We start from the raw sequence: 16,266 nt of genomic DNA, 5'->3' as shown, positions 1-16,266 counted from the left end.
TTACGGACCCAGATTCCTTAATCACGTGATAGGGGTATTTCACTTTTGAAAGTGCCCTGAAGGCTTGCCTTATGTTTGTTTTGACTTGATCAGAAATTCGATGAGGTATCCGAAAACCAAAATAAGGATTATGCCTGTGACTCGATTGCAAAACCTACACCGTCACAACAGACTCGTTGGGGGCAGACTGGCGATGCAGACTGCTACGGGAAGATAAAAGGGAATACCCCCGCCCTTCTTTACAGCCCCCAATAACTGGTAGACACCATTTTCACTTGTAAAACAGTTCCCGGGGTCTACATGTCTGGGTGACGCTAGACGCCCCCCTGTTTTAAATATCAGAGTGCAGCGCTTATAGTGCTTCCAGACCTCCTTAACAATACATTTCGCTGCTTTGATTTTGTTCTGCAAAGGTTGTCGTTATGGCTCAGCATGTGTTATCAGTATTCATGTTCGTGTTTATTTCTCTCGCATCGGGGTTGACGTTAGACAGTTCCGTTCAGTTTGCGTCCGACAGTCTTGGTTCCTCTACTGTTCGATCGGCGTGTAAGCCCATCCCCAGCACACTTTCACTGTGCCACGGTGTGGGTTACCGGGAGATGAGGCTGCCCAACCTTCTGGGACATGACTCGTTAAAAGAAGCCCAACAGCAATCGGCAGCCTGGTTGCCGTTGGTCTCCAAACTCTGTCACCGGGATACAAGGAAGTTCCTGTGCTCACTCTTTGCTCCAGTGTGCCTACCGGAGGGGGCCGTTCGCCCTTGCCGTGGGCTCTGCGAAGCTGTGAGGGACGGTTGTGTCCCGGTGATGAACGCGTTTGGGTTTCCGTGGCCTAACATGTTCAACTGCAGCCTGTTCCCACACAGGACCCATCTATGTATTCCCACCACGGCCGGAGACACAAAGCATTTGCAGGAGGGAGAGGGGCACGAGGAGAGAGCAAAGGGTTTGTGTCTGTCCTCACTATTGAGATAGCTTTTCTTCTGCAGATTTGGACAATATTTTTTCCTATCCATCCCTGGATACACATACATGTCTACGTTTGTTTTTCCAGAAAACCTAATCTCCCCACCCTGTAACCTGACCCAAACCTCAATAGCCTAACCTTTATCACTAAAGGTATCCTAACCCCTAATTCTAAACAAAGGGGAAGATGGGGTAACCAGCCCTCCCTAAGAACAAAAAGTCTACTTGTGGACACTAAATGAAAATGTTGGGGAAGAAATGGTATCTTGAAGATGATTAGGCTTAGGAGAATAAACTATTAGGGAATCAAATGTATGCAATTTATACTTTTTAGATATGATGATTTTGATTAAATGTTTTTGAAAGTTTTTTTTTTTTTTATTGAGGTAACTGGCTCCCCATGGGGTACCTGGTCCAGAGGGGATATTGACCCCAACAGAGTTTTACACATACAATTAATTTAATATGTTTTATGCATACATTTTTTGTAATGAATACTAATTACAGTTAGCAAGCACAAACTGAGCTTGTGATTATACAAATGACATGCATAACCATAAAGGGAGTAATTAGCCCCTGGGAGCCAGTTACCCCTTGTAGAAGGGGGCCCACACACTCATCCAACATATTACTGCTTTATTTAAAAAGTATTCACAAAACGTTTTCTCTCTAAACAAGTGGGTTATTTAAAAGGCTTTACTACTTGTAGATACAAAAATATAGATCTAACTTAATTGAAACATATCTGTAAATCTTTAAACATTTCAAAAAATCAGATCAACTTAAGTCAGAATAGTTTTGTGGAAATATGTCAAAATATTTGTGATGACACAGGGAACGTTTTTAGTTAACAAGATCCGTGGCAGCCAGGGACAGTGTTGGGCAAGAAATGTGGTCACACTTTGTGGGATGTTTGTGAATTACAAAAATCCCTCAAGATAATTACCCCCTACTACACTAACCCCTAAAACCTGATATTCTAACCTCCTTGATTTTAAGTTTTCCAGCAGCATTTTCCCTTCTGGGGGCTGGCCAAAAACCCTTATTTTTGGGGACGTCTGATCACATTTACCGTCTTGGCATGCTTCTTTGATCTGATCAGGATCAGTGATCTGTGACGCCTGTAGCCTGGCCGCTGAGGGAGAGACAGACATCCAGAGCGACTTCTGCAACAGTCCATATGGTGAGTGGCGTGTGTACGGCAGTGGTTTCCCCTCACAAAACTGCCATCGTGTGCCATGCGTCTTTAATGCGTTTCTATGATCGTAAAAAGTGCTACTTCATGTCCCCTCCTCAGCTTTCAAGCTGCGTATCGGGAGTGTGACCGTGGAGGGCGGTGACCGCAGGGTAGTTCCTCTTGGCCGGAGTCGCATCCTGAGGTGGGGGGGTGGAGGCGCGGAGCGAGCCGAGGGCATCGGGGGGGCCATGGCTTACAGCGCTCTTTGGCTGCACGAGGGGGGTACATGTGATTGCCCTGCCCTGGAAGAGGTCAATACGGGAGAGAGGGAGGCCAAGAGAGAGGGGACGGGGTCCCTGGCTGGGGAGTGGCACCTGGGACTTGCTGACACACAGGAGGGCAGGCTGGTCCTCTCTAGGCTCGTGAGGTGGAGAAGGGGGGAAAAAGAGCTCAAGAAGTTCATCCGGAGTCTGCTCAAACAGCCATGCTGAGGTCAACAAACAAGCGTAGAGACTTAAGTCAGTCAAACAGATGAGATGACACCACAGCCCCCCTGATATGACAGCACATCCCCCCTGAGATGTCACAACAGCCCCCCCAGAGATGACAGCACATCCCCCCTGAGATGACAGCACATCCCCCCTGAGATGTCACCACAGCCCCCCTGAGATGACAGCACATCCCCCTGAGATGACAGCACATCCCCCCTGAGATGTCACCACATCCACCTGAGATGACAGCACATCCCCCCTGAGATGACAGCACATCCCCCCTGAGATGTCACCACACCCACCCTGAGATGACAGCACATCCCCCCTGAGATGTCACCACATCCCCCCTGAGATGTCACCACAGCCCCCCTGAGATGTCACCACAGCCCCCCTGAGATGTCACCACATCCCCCCTGAGATGTCACCACATCCCCCCTGAGATGTCACCACATCCCCCCTGAGATGACAGCACATCCCCCCTGAGATGACAGCACATCCCCCTGAGATGACAGCACATCCCCCCTGAGATGTCACCACAGCCCTCCTGAGATGACAGCACATCCCCCATGAGATGTCACCACATCCCCCCTGAGATGACAGCACATCCCCCCTGAGATGACAGCACATCCCCCTGAGATGACAGCACATCCCCCCTGAGATGTCACCACAGCCCTCCTGAGATGACAGCACATCCCCCATGAGATGTCACCACAGCCCCCCTGAGATGACAGTACATCCCCCCTGAGATGACAGTACATCCCCCCTGAGATGTCACCACAGCCCCCCTGAGATGTCACCACAGCCCCCCTGAGATGACAGTACATCCCCCCTGAGATGTCACCACAGCCCCCCTGAGATGTCACCACAGCCCCCCTGCGCCCTATCCGTTCAAAATCCATCACTTGGCTGTGGATAAGTGCTGTGACTGTTGGTGTAAACCGTTTATCCTGATCTGTGGGTTAGGGGCTTGGAGAAGTGGTGGAAGAGGGGCCATCACATATGACACCTATTTACCAAAGACATGGATGCATTGTGTTGGGTGTGTTCAGGATTAAAAACCAGAAGTTTATGATTCATATTAGAGACTGCTGTGTGTCCGTGTTTAATAAACACATTTAGGCGAAACACTGCTGTCACTTTGGTTTTCTGGATCATTCTCTGTGTGTGTGTTTGTGTGTGTGGGGAAACCTGACTCTATGTGTGGGGAAACCTGACTCTGTACACACTCCACACCTGTGATAGTACAGCTAATCAGCACTGTCCCGAAACAACGCTTTCCCTTGATCCCATCCATCTCTTGAGTCGGTTGAACAACTGTATTACAGTTAATTCCATGACTTCATTAATGCACAATAATTGCTACATAATATCACGTCATGGTGAACATCTGTGTGGGAGGGGCTATGGCCCCACCTGCTTTCTATGAATAATAAGCCCACGTGCCCCAGTTGATCAATGAATAATTCAAATGCCCAGCTCGCTCACCTGAACCCCGTCAGATGTCACATCTGACTGCAGCCACAAACAATACGTTTTCTGCATTTGTTCTGTTGGCTTAATACATTTACGAGCCGGTGAGTCTGTTTTTTTTGCTGTACAGTGACTGTGAGAGTGTTTTCTTTAAAAGAGCCTTGTGTTATGACAAGTTGAATTGTATCACCGTTTTTATTATTGAGGGAATCTCCTGTCATTCATTGGAAAGTTACTGCATGTTCACAATATCAGTTTGGTTGACCAGCTCAACTGAACTGTTTGTAGTAAGTGCATTTTAATCGATTAATTCGTAATTGGCAAATATCAGTTCTGGAAAGAAGAACCATACTAATGATAAATATAATAATAATATTGCAATTTGTTTTATTAATATTGATTGGTTGTTGGTTAGGTTCACTGTTAGAAGCCAACTTTGTGGTGTGTTTGTGTGCTTCAGTGTGATACCGTGTTTACCCAATATAAGTTGCTATAATATCAGTGTTGCATGCAATCCCCAGGGCAGTGAATTGCCCTGCATTTGGTACTGTCTTTTGGATGGAATCTTAAACGGGTGACTCTGTGGTCACTGAAGATCCCACGGCAACTATCGTAATTGTTGGCCTGTTAATCCTGTTGTCCTGACTGAATTTTGAATCTGTTCCTCAAAACATTCTGGCCTCCTGATCATCCCCAGCTTCCAGTTGGCTTGTTATTCAGCTCTCCACTCAGTCACAAACAATAACAAACTAAAGTCACTCTGGATAAAAGAGAAAGCTAAATTACTCACATTTAAATGGGTGTTTTTCCATTGCAGGATTACAATGGTGTCGGGTGCGATAGTGCTGGCCTTCCTCCCCCTTGTGCTGACTTTTATTATTCGATACCGTTACTACTTTGTCTTGTTCTACCGGGCTGTGCTGGTGAGGATCTGGTATGACTGTAAGACGGGCTTGAGCCGCGAAGAGAGGGCGTTCCAGTACGTTCTGACCCATGCCACGCCCGGTGATCCTGAAAGCATCCTAGAAACCTTTGACTTGTGGTGCAGCACTGTGGAGTTCATCAGCAACATCGGCCCTAAGAAAGGTGACCCCCCCCCCTCCAATTCCTCTATTTTTAGTTGTTCCTCCTCTCAGTTCACTGCCTCAGCTTACCTACCTGACAAAACCTTTGTGCCCCTGCGCGTGTAGGTAAGATAATGGACCGGATTCTTTCTGAGCACTGCCCTCTGAATGTGTTGGAGCTGGGTTCCCACTGCGGGTACAGTACGGTCCGTATCGCCCGGGCACTGCCCCTTGGCGCCAGGCTCTACAGTGTGGAAATGGATGCAAGAAATGCTGCCATTGCGGAGAAGGTCATACGCCTAGCGGGCTTTGACGACGACATGGTGAGGGTGGACACGCTCAGTGAGAAAGTAAAACTGACACAGTGAGTGATAAACCTACAGACGGTAGGTACAGTCAATGCCATGCAGTTAGCCGTGACTAGCCGCAACGTAGGGTGAACTGGGTTCCAGTCTGGCTTTCGGATTAGCCCAGAGGACCCATGGAGCGTGGTGCAATTGGCCAGCACGGTCTGGGATTGGGGATTAGTAATTGAATTGGTTTGCCTTGACTCATAACACTCTAGAGACACCTTCTGGCAGCTTGGAAGCTAAAAGAAGGTAGAAGTCCGGAATGTGCGTTCCTTCTGATGCATAAGGATTCCGGTGTACACTACCTGGTTAAACAAACAGCGCGATTAAGAACCAAAAGGGCATCAGATGTGCTTCGGAAAACACGTTTCATGACATTGACTGTTACAAGTCTGCTAAGAGTTGCTTTGATGAAACTGACTTAATTATGAATTTGATTTCAATCAGTTGGAGAGGGGATAAAAAGCCCTACATAAACTGACCCACTGAGTTAAACCCACACAGACCTCAAAAACTCTGCCCCTCCTCTCCCAGGTGGAGCTGATAGTAAGTCCGTCCGATGAGGTAATCCCAAAATTGCGGTCAGAATACGGTCTGGAGCGGTTGGACTTGGTGTTCATGGACCACTGGAAGAAATGTTACCGTAATGACCTTCAGGTAACTAATCCATAAAACAACTGTTTCTATATTTACACTCTATTTTCTATGCTTTGTAGTGTTTTGTGTAATGCAGTAGTCTCTGTTGGATTATTAATAGTTGATGGGGGTCTGAATAAATGAATCATCTAACTCCCTAAACTGTAACTTCTCTCTTAATCCTGTAACCAAAACCCCTCCCACCATGTTGTGTTGTACAGGCCCTGGAAGGCTCCGGCCTGCTGGGGAAAGGCTCTGTGGTGCTGGCAGACAATGTCCTGTTCCCTGGTGCGCCCAATTTCCTCAAACATGTCCGCAAGAGTGGCTTGTATGAGTGGAAGATCCACAGGGCCACTCTGGAGTACAGCAAGGGCATCAGAGATGGTATGGCTGAGCTGGTTTACCAGGGCATCAAGTAAGGGGTGGGGGACAAAGGCAGCCACACTCGCCTATTACGTCTCTACAAACAACACCAGTTTGAGGGCAACGTTACCTCTAGTGGATGGACAAGGTTTCCTGCTTGTTCCGAGACTACTGGAATTTTGTCTAGCACCCCCTTGTGGTTGAATCTCAGAAGACTCACTGTGGTGGGTAGTACAATACATCCAGCAATGATGTAGAGATATCATCAATAAATCCATTACAATAATTCTTTATACAACTTTGTGATTTATTTACATAAGACGCTTTAAACGCCATTAAAAGCCATTTCATTTACATACAGCCACCAAGTTCCTTTTTACAACATGACATTTTATCAGTTCTGTTGAAATACCTTCAGTATGTTTTGTCCCCATTTCTGCTGCCAACCACTTACCACACCAAAGTACTCAACTGCTGTTACGGGCTGTCGTTTATGGCCACTTCAGAGGGAGCCTTTAAGATGTGACCCATCACTGTGTGTGTGTGTGGCTGGAGGGGTGGTAAGTACACAGACATAACAACGAGTGGCAGAGAGGAGTATGGACTCCAACGTCCTTGGGCGCACACGTCGCCTAAACAAAGCTGTCCCGTAGCCTGTTTGTTTTGGACTGACAAATAAACCTTTTGAACTTGAACTTTGGGGTTAAGGGTCTCATAATCTCCGGGACCAGAACTAGAAGACAGGATAGCCGAGGATGCTCTCCCTCTGCTAAAGTAGCAAAAAAAGCCAAACACATTTTTCCAGTTTATGGTCTTCACACTGCAACTGTAGAACACACACGCATACACAGCACTTTCTCAATGCAATAAAACATTACGCCATGTCCCTTCCTGTGGTGTCAGCGTGTGAAGACCAAGGGAAGTTCGCCGGCCGCCACACTGACTCTCAGCCAGTCCCCATCCAGCCCCCTGCAGTTACACAGGGGGGGTCAGAGTAGGATGGATTACTCTGGTCTAGATCATCCACTGATCCTGGTCTTGATCTGCTCCCTCCATGTCCACCTGCGTGTTGAAAATGGTGAGAGAGGGAGAGACAGATCAGTGAACTGTATAATACTAAAAGTTCCCCTTAGTGTTCATAGACATGATCCCCAAACCTGGGCTGTGAGGTGTGTATTTCTTAGAAAGTGTTGAGATAAACTAACAAATCAACGAGTTACTCAGAACAGAAGACCATGTAACCCATGAATAAAGAGAAATTACATATCAAAATAAACACTTAGAAATGCCTTTTAGCAGAAATGCATGCCAGATTTAAACTAAAGTACAATGAAATAATCAATAAATGTTGCTTCATTCATATACTATTGTATAATAGTGTTACTCATATTTAAATAAGCTAACTTTCTTTTCAGTAAAAATGTAGTGCGTGTGTGGACCTCGTTGATTTCGCCGTCGTCTGGTGACTCGTTGTAGTCGTTCATCTCGTCCATGTCCTGCATGTCCTCTTCATCTTCCGAGTCTTCCTCACTATCTTCCTCATCCTCGTCATCCTCCTCTTCCTCCTCATCAAACGTCTGCTACATGCCCAGTTAGAACATGAAAACAAGAACAGGCAAACAAGCACAGACTAGTGTGAGCATGGAAACCTGACAGCAATCACCCTACAACAACCACTATGCCATTTACACCATATATTATTGCAAATGTAACTTCAAGAATGCAATGTCATGAGGTAATAACACCTAACCCTGGATCCTAAAATTACCATACAATCTATAAAACAAAGTTTATATTGGGGGGATCCCCCCCATCATTTTAAGTTTTCCAGGTCAGTGTTGTCACATTATCTTTGTCAACTAAAAGGCCTATATAATATATATATATTTAAAGACATGGAATAATTTAAAGGAATTCCAATATTGAAGGATATATTCAGAACCATTCCGGTTATAACATTTCATGCCACATATTTAAACCAATGGTCCAATTCAAGATAAATAGTATTTCTAAAGGTAGTCTTAACTTGTGGGAAAATGGTGGGGGAAAAATATCATTTTAAACTTAAAAGAATCAGTTTAGAAAATATACACCACCTAAAAATGCATTATTTACATTTCATTGAAATTTTCTAAAAAAAAGGAATTAAAATGGCAGATGGCTTTAATGGTGATCTCTGTGTTAAAACAGCCTTCCAGCCTAGAGGCCTCTCTGGGAATTATTTTTTACAAGAAGAAACACTTAAAGGTTTTAAGCTCAGGTACCTCAAAGATTGGCTTCCCAATAGGCATCAAGTTATTGTCCTTTTCTGCAATGCTCTGTAACTAAAGAATAGAGGAGAGGTCAGTGTCTGTTTGTTTGTATGTATGTATGTGTCTGTATGCCTGTGTATGTACATACGTATGTATATATAAATCAAAGTTGGCTCTTTTGCTACAGTTACTCTGCATTTTCCTCTCTGTTTGTGTACCCAGGTTTGGTGCTGTTGTTCCTGTTGGTGTAACTCCGTCTCATCCACACACGGTCGGTCCAGGTTGAACCATAGAGACTCTGTCATCCGAGGAAACAGTGAGGGGAACAGCGTGGACATCTCTCTCTGAGAAGGGGGCGACACCCACACATTGCATTGGCAAACAGAACTAGACAGTTACACAGCTGGTCTGATTTTGAGACAAAAACGAGTTAGAGTTGTGTTAGCCATATCACCATACATATGTTATAGTTGGAGCTACCTGCAATTCAGTCACATTGCACAATATACATTTTTTGTAGCTTTGGACAAAACGAGTGTCTAAAACCCGTTGGTGGTATTTGTTTTACTACTGTACCTCTCCGGAAGAGCAGTGTTTAATGTAGCTAGTAGTACTAATAACGTTAGCGAGCCAACTAACAAGCATAACAACGTTACAAAGACAGGGATAAACCGTTAGGACACAATATCCTAGACAACAATACATTTAAAAAAAAATGCACACTTGTTTATAATGCAAGTTAAAATGGGCAAAATCTTACCTGCAAAACCACTAGCTACGGTCTAATAAAATAGAAATTTCAAAATGCGAACGGACCGGAAACCAGTGGTTCTCTTAACGCTCCCGGCATGAACGCACATACTTATACAAACGTTCCGTTCGCCTAGAAACAGCATGGAGGTTCATACCACATTGACTAAATATAAATCATATTTGAGTATACTCTACAAGTATAAAGCGACAAAAATCTATAAATAGTGCCTAATACAACGTTCACCCCAAGATTTCAATCAGTCTCTTTAGCCTGGTATGTTAATTTCTTCACTTGAATGTGGCGTCGAGGTGACAAAGTTATTTCCCTGCATATAATACATCACAGGTCAAAGATTTTTGAGTTATGACAAGACATGGGTGCAGTAAACCTATAATTTCAACATTCATGTTTTTACAGAAAAGAAAATTGACAATAGCAGCGGTAGATTCTACGCTCCTATACCTTGACCTCTGAGTCAGCTATCATAAAAAGTTACACAAATTACAGAACGTACAAAGATCAACACAAAAAAGCAGACATTGCAGATAAATTACTGCTAAATCCAATGTTGGGTCTGTTGCAGGAGATAATTCTATTTTTGGAATGATAATAACAGGTGAGTTTTACATTTACATTTCTTATTTTATAGTTTATCTAATAGTAAAACAGATGTAATCTGCCAGGTCATGATGCCATTTCACATTTTAACAACCACTATCCCAGCAATTAAACTAATGCTAGATCATGAAATCTACAGGGACGAGGCTGAGACCTTGACTTGAGATAACATGAAACCTGTCTCACAGGGAGACCTCACAATATCCCTCCCACAAGGCATGGACACACAAACACACTCACACACAGACCCACACAGGGCAGACTTTGCTCTTTTAAGACCATTGTAGGAATAATTTACATGTCAGGTGAATCTTTTTGCTACACTCCAAAGAACACAAACCACAGACACAAAATCATATTTCCCACCTGGGGTTACAAAAACGTGCTCTGTTTTGTTGTTTAAAGTTACACACAATTTTAAGGTCATCTGCGCAAAAGAACTTGACAAGGTATGTGGATCATTTGTGAATGAACTCTGTTTTCAGGACTTTTTAATCTGTGTGAATTTGTTTTAATCTGTGTGAGTGTCAGTTGCTGCTTTAACATTTTCACTGTGCGTTTGTTAAAAGTGTGTGGTACTGTATGTGTTTTCTCTCCTCACCCAGAGCTATGTGGAGTGTGTTGGTTTTACTGCTAACTCTGGCTAGTGGGGTTCTGTCTTTAGACATGCTCAACATGTGCATGGATGGCAAACATCACAAAAGAAAACCTGGCCCGGAAGGAGAACTCTATAAGCAGGTTTGTGTATGTGGTACATAGGATGAAAAACAGAATACTGGAACTATTGAATAAATGTATTATTAATCTATATATGATTTATCTATCTGTAGTGCTCCCCATGGAGAGATAACGCATGCTGCAATGCTAACACCAGTGCAGAGGCTCATGAAGATAACTCCTATCTGTACAACTTTAACTGGAACCACTGTGGAATCATGACACCCAAGTGCAAGCAACACTTCATCCAGGACACCTGCTTCTATGAGTGCTCACCTCACCTGGGGCCCTGGATACAGGAGGTAAAAGCCTTGTTCCAACTGTAGGTTTATGATCTGTCCCGTGGTACTATTGAAGAACACTATTGAATTGACCACTTGAAAATGGAGCTTGCGCCCGTGTTTTTACAGATGCCATAAAGCAGAGGTTTCAAACCAAGTGTCTGCAGGTTTATGCTCTCACCTTGTGCCTAATTCATTAATTGGATCACTAATCATTAATTAGGATCTCCGCTCACCTGGTTGTTAGGTGTCAGTTGGGCACCAATTAAAAGAAAAAAAAGAAAAAACAGCATACACTAGGCCCTCCGTAGAATCAGTTTGACACCTGTGCTGTGAAGGGATCTACATACAGTACATGATGTTGTTTCTATCATTTCTGTGGTTACAACCTCTAGAGGGCAGTGTGTCCAAGGAATAGATGCTCTCTTAAAGACTTTTTGAAAAAATATTTAACACAATAAAAGCGGCTGTAAAAACAAAATAATTTTGCTAATTCCAGAAGGAAGACCATTGAAAACCACAACCAATAAGCACTAATCACTGGTTTTGAGACAAATGTCTGTTCCATTTACACTTTCCTGCAAAACTCTATGTAAAGAACATGTTTTCATATCGAAAACACTGCCATTCAATAACCAAACTCGAATCATCGAGATTCTACTACTCTATATCAAACAGTTGTCAGATTTAAACACTGCCAAGCATAATTTGTCAATCATGATGTTGGCATGAATAAAAAGGGCCACAGGTAAACTCACCTGTGTTTTGGAACAATAGATGACAACATCAGAGACAGTGGAAGAATGATAGGAAGTGGACAAGAAAAAGGAAGAGGAAGAAGAACAACAATTTCTAATGTGATTTGTGACACTACTCAAGTTCTATAAAATGTATCTATATTTATGTGGTAGCCATACACTTTTTCTTTTTTTGTAGAATTGAAAGATGCCAGTTGATGGTGGTGGACCTTGCATGATTTCTGAGTCCCAAGAACTAGCCATTGTAAACAAAGTTGTCAAAAACAACTTATAGGTTTAGAAAAATCCAGTCAAGAAGAATAATTCCAGAAAATTGAGTTTTTCAAGGTACAGATCATCACAAACTATAGCCTGATACAGAAGGCTGAGGCTGAATGCACATTTACTTTAATGAACAAAGACCTCTTATAAAACATTAACTTTCAAGACCATTTACCTGTTAAAAAGATTTACTTTCATGATCATGACCATGTATGTTTCATGTGGGAAGTCTGGGTTTTGTAAGTCGTGTGTTTATATTTTTGAGAAAATGTAGTAGACATTCAGGAAATGTGTTCTGGCCATTGTGAAAAACTATAAATACACATTATGTTTAAGACAGTGACAGAGAACATCAAGGACATTTTAATGTGTCAGAAGTTACATCTCATCATTTTAGGTCCATCCATATTCCAAACCCTTTCCATAAATCTGGACTTCCCTCACTGCTGTGGTCTGTTTGCGTGTTCCTAGGTGAACCAGGACTGGCGTAAGGAGCGAATTCTCCACGTGCCTCTGTGTCAGAAGGACTGCCACAACTGGTGGAACGATTGTCAAGAAGACTTCACCTGCAAGCAGAACTGGCACTCTGGCTGGAACTGGTCCACAGGTACACACACACACACACATACACACACACACACACACACACACACACACACACTTACATACAAACAGATTTCTCTATTGTAACTAATGTCCTTCACCTTACTCTCCCCTTAGGTTATAACCGTTGTCCTGCTGACACTCCATGTCGTAAGTGGACAGATGTTTTCCCTACAGCCCAGGTGATGTGTGAAAAGATCTGGTCGGACTCCTACAGCTACACCACTCTCTCCAACACCTCCGGTCGCTGCATGCAGCTGTGGTTCACCGGACCCAACCCCAACGAAAAGGTGGCGGAATACTACTTAAACCCTGCCGTCTCGCAACGCTCCGCCACCACGACACTCCTCCTGTTGGCGACAGTGTCATTAAGCATGGTCCTGCCCTGAATAAACCCAGAGATGATTGTGTCATGGCTTTCTGTGTCTTTGTTGCCCTACCCCTGCACTTTAACTGTCTTTCTGTGGCTATATGACTCAAATTATATCTTAGTTCACATTTGCACTATTTTTGACCAGAGCTTTAGGAAAATAAGCACCCTTTTACTACCCCCTCTTCATGCCCCCACCTTCCCTTCGCCTCCCAGAATGGTCTAGAGCCAGCCCTGCCACTCGGGTTGCCAACTCTCTGGCCTAATCCCAAAACGACCTCCATATTGCCCTCTACTAGGCTAGGCTGATGTTTCCCCAAATTACTTTCACCAATCATAACTTCTCAGGTCTCTCAAGTGCATAAGGGGTTGATTTGGGATTGGGCCCTGCCTACAGCGTTAGGATATTTCAGGGTACTTAAAAAAACAGGACCATTCTGAGAGGTAGGCCAATCTGCTTCAGTTCTCAGTAATTATGGGTTTCCATTCCCCAGTGTGTAAGCGCATGTGTGAGAGTGTGTGCAGGCCTGTGTATACAGTGTGTTTCAATATTTGATGGTTCCAGCTGTCACAGTGTATTAAGGGCGTGGCTACACTTTGTTACCTGTGGTTACCAGGCCATAGCCCCACCCCTGCGGTCTAGAATGCACCTCACACTCTAACACATACAAACACAATTTCACACCTGCACCACAAAGCTGATGACTTCCAGAATTTGTTGAGATGACTGTGGTCACTTACATATATGCCCAGTGTGTTAATGCTGAAATAACTTATTTTAAACATTAAATGGTACCACGTTTGATATTTATTCAGAAATAACCTAGAATAACACCAAATGTGGAGTTGATTTTAGTTTCACATTTCCCTTTCACCTACATCAATGTTTAGCTAGCAGCAGCTAAAATAGTCTAATGTTTGTCCAAAGGCATTTTATAATGGAAAATGTAACCATTTTTGTTTGGCCCATAGACAAGTTGTACAACAAGGAAATGTTACATTATGTTTAAGGAATATTTTGGGTTAAGATCAAGCTCAATGTTTAAAAGAAGTTACTAGTACATAATTTGAACGTTATACTGTAGTTCCCCTACGGGAGTACTACAGTGTTTCGACCTGTAGGTGGACTCGAACATTGCATACAGAAAATGCAACACAAACCGAACGTGAACTATTTTTAATTACTATGTTAGTAAACGCTCATTTGTATATCACCCCAACACACAACAGGAAGTTTACTTTTTGTGAGGAAGATACCTAGGCTGAAATGAACAACGAACGGGAAATCCTTTCTAGAATCAGCCTAGTGTATTCTGGCTCGCGGTAGCTGCGATGCCTTCCCCTCTAGATTGCTCCGTCTCCAGGATTTACATAGGCTGATTTCCGTGGGAAGCGCGAGAGCAGCAGTGGAGCCTTCATGGCAGACTTTCAGGAACTGAGGAAACGATATAAACTACCCAACGAAAAGTTTTAACTTCGAAGTTTTATCGCGTTTCGAAAATTTGACTGACACTACTGGCACTAAAACTCAGTTCAATCGCCGAGTTTGGATTTTATTCCTCAGAAAACTTGGGTTTACCGGGCTTCTGGTGCTGGGGCGATGGCCGGTGGCGGCGGGGTGTCGCCGCTGGGGCAAGCGTCTCCGTTGTGGTATCACCGGGACCTGAGTCGGGCTGCGGCCGAGGAGCTGCTGGCCCGCGCTGGACGGGACGGGAGTTTCCTGGTCCGGGACAGCGAAAGTGTTATCGGGGCGTACGCCTTGTGTGTATTGTGAGTAGCCGGATTTACTGATTTTGTCCCGTGTGGCCTTAAGTTAATTTAACTACTGTATTGTCTGGCTTCATTGTCTTGATTTTTGTATATATATTGGCAGTGTTGTAGTATACATATCTGTTTTAGCTGATGGTCAATATTTTAGCGAAGATTACATGCATCTGTACTTACTTCAAATCTGCGCTGCCAACTCATCAAACTTAGTTTTTTGTAACGTTTTCAATTGCACATTGAACCCCCTATTTTAACTGCAAATCTTTCTGTAGCCTTGAGCCAATCATTGTGTGTGATAAAGTGTATGGCGCTGGAGGCTCGAATGTTCACGCAGGCTATGCAAATCAGCATTAATGTAGGTTTGACGCTGGTTGGGGTGATAATTGTTACTCAGTGAGTTTTAGAAAAACGCACGCAGGTATTCGGTCAGTGTGATGCACTTTTGACATCCCAGGAGGTTCCACTGTGTATTTGTAGCAGGTCTTAATCCCATTTCCATTTCCAACACAATACGTTCACTAGTCATAGCCTGTTCAGTGAGTAGGCTAATGAAGGGAGGAACAGGGAGTACATAGTTTTGAACTAGGGTCAGTGCGGATAAATTGTGTGTAATAAGATGAGCCTCCCCAATTTAGACTCGTGGAACGTCATAGTTTAGATAAATGACAAGTCAAACACTGGGGTAGGCCAGAGCTACCCAGAGATGACTTTCGTTTGTCACACTTAACACCCACGAGATCAACACTGTTGGGGCTACCGTGTCGTCACCTCACATTTACCGCTCTCTCGGGCCTCCGGAGTGTGTGAACCACACATACATACAGACGCACGTGCGGGAGACTTACAGATGAGACGTTGCAATCTGTCATTCAGGAATACTTCTGAAAACTGAGCTAGTTTCAGAGGACTAAGAAATAGCGGCTGTTGACAGATACCACAGTGAGGGAGGCCGTCCGTCTGTTGAACCTATAGCCACAAATATGATATAGGAAACTGCATGTAGGCCTACTCTGCAGTAGGAACGGATGAAGGGATCAGCAACGAATGTGTTGAGACAAAATGGTGGCTAACACGTTTGCCAGTTCCTCGATCGGTTGTAGGCCATTGAAATGTTTTTTTTTTGGTTTGCCTAAACGTCGTCTGGATGTTACTGCTTGGAGGATCTGGTGTTTGAGCACCGCTCGGCCCAGTCAAGATTACATATTTCAGTTGGGTGCACGTTTCAGTGCATTCAGGTCTGTCCTCTCGGCCATGTGTGACTTGGAGAGAAAATGGGAGATTCCTCGGGGAAATGGGGCCTACCGAGCGCGTTTAAACATGCAGACAGGAAGGCCGACCACATATAACACTGTTTAGCCATCGTTGTAGG

At 44.0% G+C, this 16,266-nt stretch overlaps 4 protein-coding genes across 7 annotated transcripts; 3 read left to right on the top strand and 1 right to left on the bottom strand.

Annotated features, from left to right (window-relative positions):
- Nucleotides 1-60: 60 nt before the first annotated feature.
- sfrp2l (secreted frizzled-related protein 2 like) lies at nucleotides 61-3,395 on the top strand. Its single transcript, XM_034294097.1, has 3 exons — nucleotides 61-945; nucleotides 2,068-2,148; nucleotides 2,263-3,395. Exons 1-3 carry the CDS (start codon nucleotides 423-425, stop codon nucleotides 2,631-2,633), a joined length of 975 nt encoding a protein of 324 aa, XP_034149988.1. The 5' UTR covers nucleotides 61-422; the 3' UTR covers nucleotides 2,634-3,395.
- A 36-nt stretch (nucleotides 3,396-3,431) lies between these two features.
- On the top strand, nucleotides 3,432-6,776 carry tomt (transmembrane O-methyltransferase). The gene is made up of 4 exons (XM_034294099.1): nucleotides 3,432-5,189; nucleotides 5,294-5,490; nucleotides 6,052-6,174; nucleotides 6,375-6,776. Exons 1-4 carry the CDS (start codon nucleotides 4,928-4,930, stop codon nucleotides 6,570-6,572), a joined length of 780 nt encoding a protein of 259 aa, XP_034149990.1. The 5' UTR covers nucleotides 3,432-4,927; the 3' UTR covers nucleotides 6,573-6,776.
- A 26-nt stretch (nucleotides 6,777-6,802) lies between these two features.
- On the bottom strand, nucleotides 6,803-15,162 carry anapc15 (anaphase promoting complex subunit 15). 4 transcript variants are annotated; one of them, XM_010893697.4, is made up of 6 exons: nucleotides 15,075-15,162; nucleotides 14,710-14,850; nucleotides 8,987-9,112; nucleotides 8,781-8,840; nucleotides 7,956-8,096; nucleotides 6,803-7,578 (listed from the first exon to the last, which is right to left on the bottom strand). In XM_010893697.4, exons 1-6 carry the CDS (start codon nucleotides 15,096-15,098, stop codon nucleotides 7,531-7,533), a joined length of 540 nt encoding a protein of 179 aa, XP_010891999.3. In that variant the 5' UTR covers nucleotides 15,099-15,162; the 3' UTR covers nucleotides 6,803-7,530.
- folr (folate receptor) lies at nucleotides 10,172-13,170 on the top strand. Its single transcript, XM_010893704.4, has 5 exons — nucleotides 10,172-10,589; nucleotides 10,746-10,878; nucleotides 10,971-11,159; nucleotides 12,629-12,764; nucleotides 12,878-13,170. The coding sequence occupies exons 2-5, from the start codon at nucleotides 10,750-10,752 to the stop codon at nucleotides 13,147-13,149; spliced, it is 726 nt and encodes a 241-aa protein (XP_010892006.2). The 5' UTR covers nucleotides 10,172-10,589; nucleotides 10,746-10,749; the 3' UTR covers nucleotides 13,150-13,170.
- Nucleotides 15,163-16,266: the final 1,104 nt, after the last annotated feature.

The sequence above is a fragment of the Esox lucius genome, chromosome 1 (assembly GCF_011004845.1).
Source record: "Esox lucius isolate fEsoLuc1 chromosome 1, fEsoLuc1.pri, whole genome shotgun sequence".
Classification (NCBI taxonomy): domain Eukaryota; kingdom Metazoa; phylum Chordata; class Actinopteri; order Esociformes; family Esocidae; genus Esox; species Esox lucius.
This window is presented reverse-complemented; position numbering and strand designations above follow the sequence as displayed.

Excerpts from the sequence above, each read along its gene's own strand:
- sfrp2l (XM_034294097.1), top strand. The coding sequence starts at position 423 with ATGGCTCAGCATGTGTTATCAGTATTCATGTTCGTGTTTATTTCTCTC. Across the intron at positions 946-2,067 it reads GCACGAGGAGAGAGCAAAGG|GATCAGTGATCTGTGACGCC; the intron begins GTTTGTGTCTGT and ends TGATCTGATCAG. Across the intron at positions 2,149-2,262 it reads CTTCTGCAACAGTCCATATG|CTTTCAAGCTGCGTATCGGG; the intron begins GTGAGTGGCGTG and ends TCCCCTCCTCAG.
- tomt (XM_034294099.1), top strand. The coding sequence starts at position 4,928 with ATGGTGTCGGGTGCGATAGTGCTGGCCTTCCTCCCCCTTGTGCTGACT. Across the intron at positions 5,190-5,293 it reads CAACATCGGCCCTAAGAAAG|GTAAGATAATGGACCGGATT; the intron begins GTGACCCCCCCC and ends CTGCGCGTGTAG. Across the intron at positions 5,491-6,051 it reads CGGGCTTTGACGACGACATG|GTGGAGCTGATAGTAAGTCC; the intron begins GTGAGGGTGGAC and ends CTCCTCTCCCAG.
- folr (XM_010893704.4), top strand. The coding sequence starts at position 10,750 with ATGTGGAGTGTGTTGGTTTTACTGCTAACTCTGGCTAGTGGGGTTCTG. Across the intron at positions 11,160-12,628 it reads TGGGGCCCTGGATACAGGAG|GTGAACCAGGACTGGCGTAA; the intron begins GTAAAAGCCTTG and ends GCGTGTTCCTAG. Across the intron at positions 12,765-12,877 it reads TGGCTGGAACTGGTCCACAG|GTTATAACCGTTGTCCTGCT; the intron begins GTACACACACAC and ends CTCTCCCCTTAG.
- anapc15 (XM_010893697.4), bottom strand. The coding sequence starts at position 15,098 with ATGAGTTGGCAGCGCAGATTTGAA. Across the intron at positions 8,841-8,986 it reads AACAACAGCACCAAACCTGG|TTACAGAGCATTGCAGAAAA; the intron begins GTACACAAACAG and ends TCTATTCTTTAG. Across the intron at positions 7,579-7,955 it reads ACGACGGCGAAATCAACGAG|GTGGACATGGAGGGAGCAGA; the intron begins GTCCACACACGC and ends TTCAACACGCAG.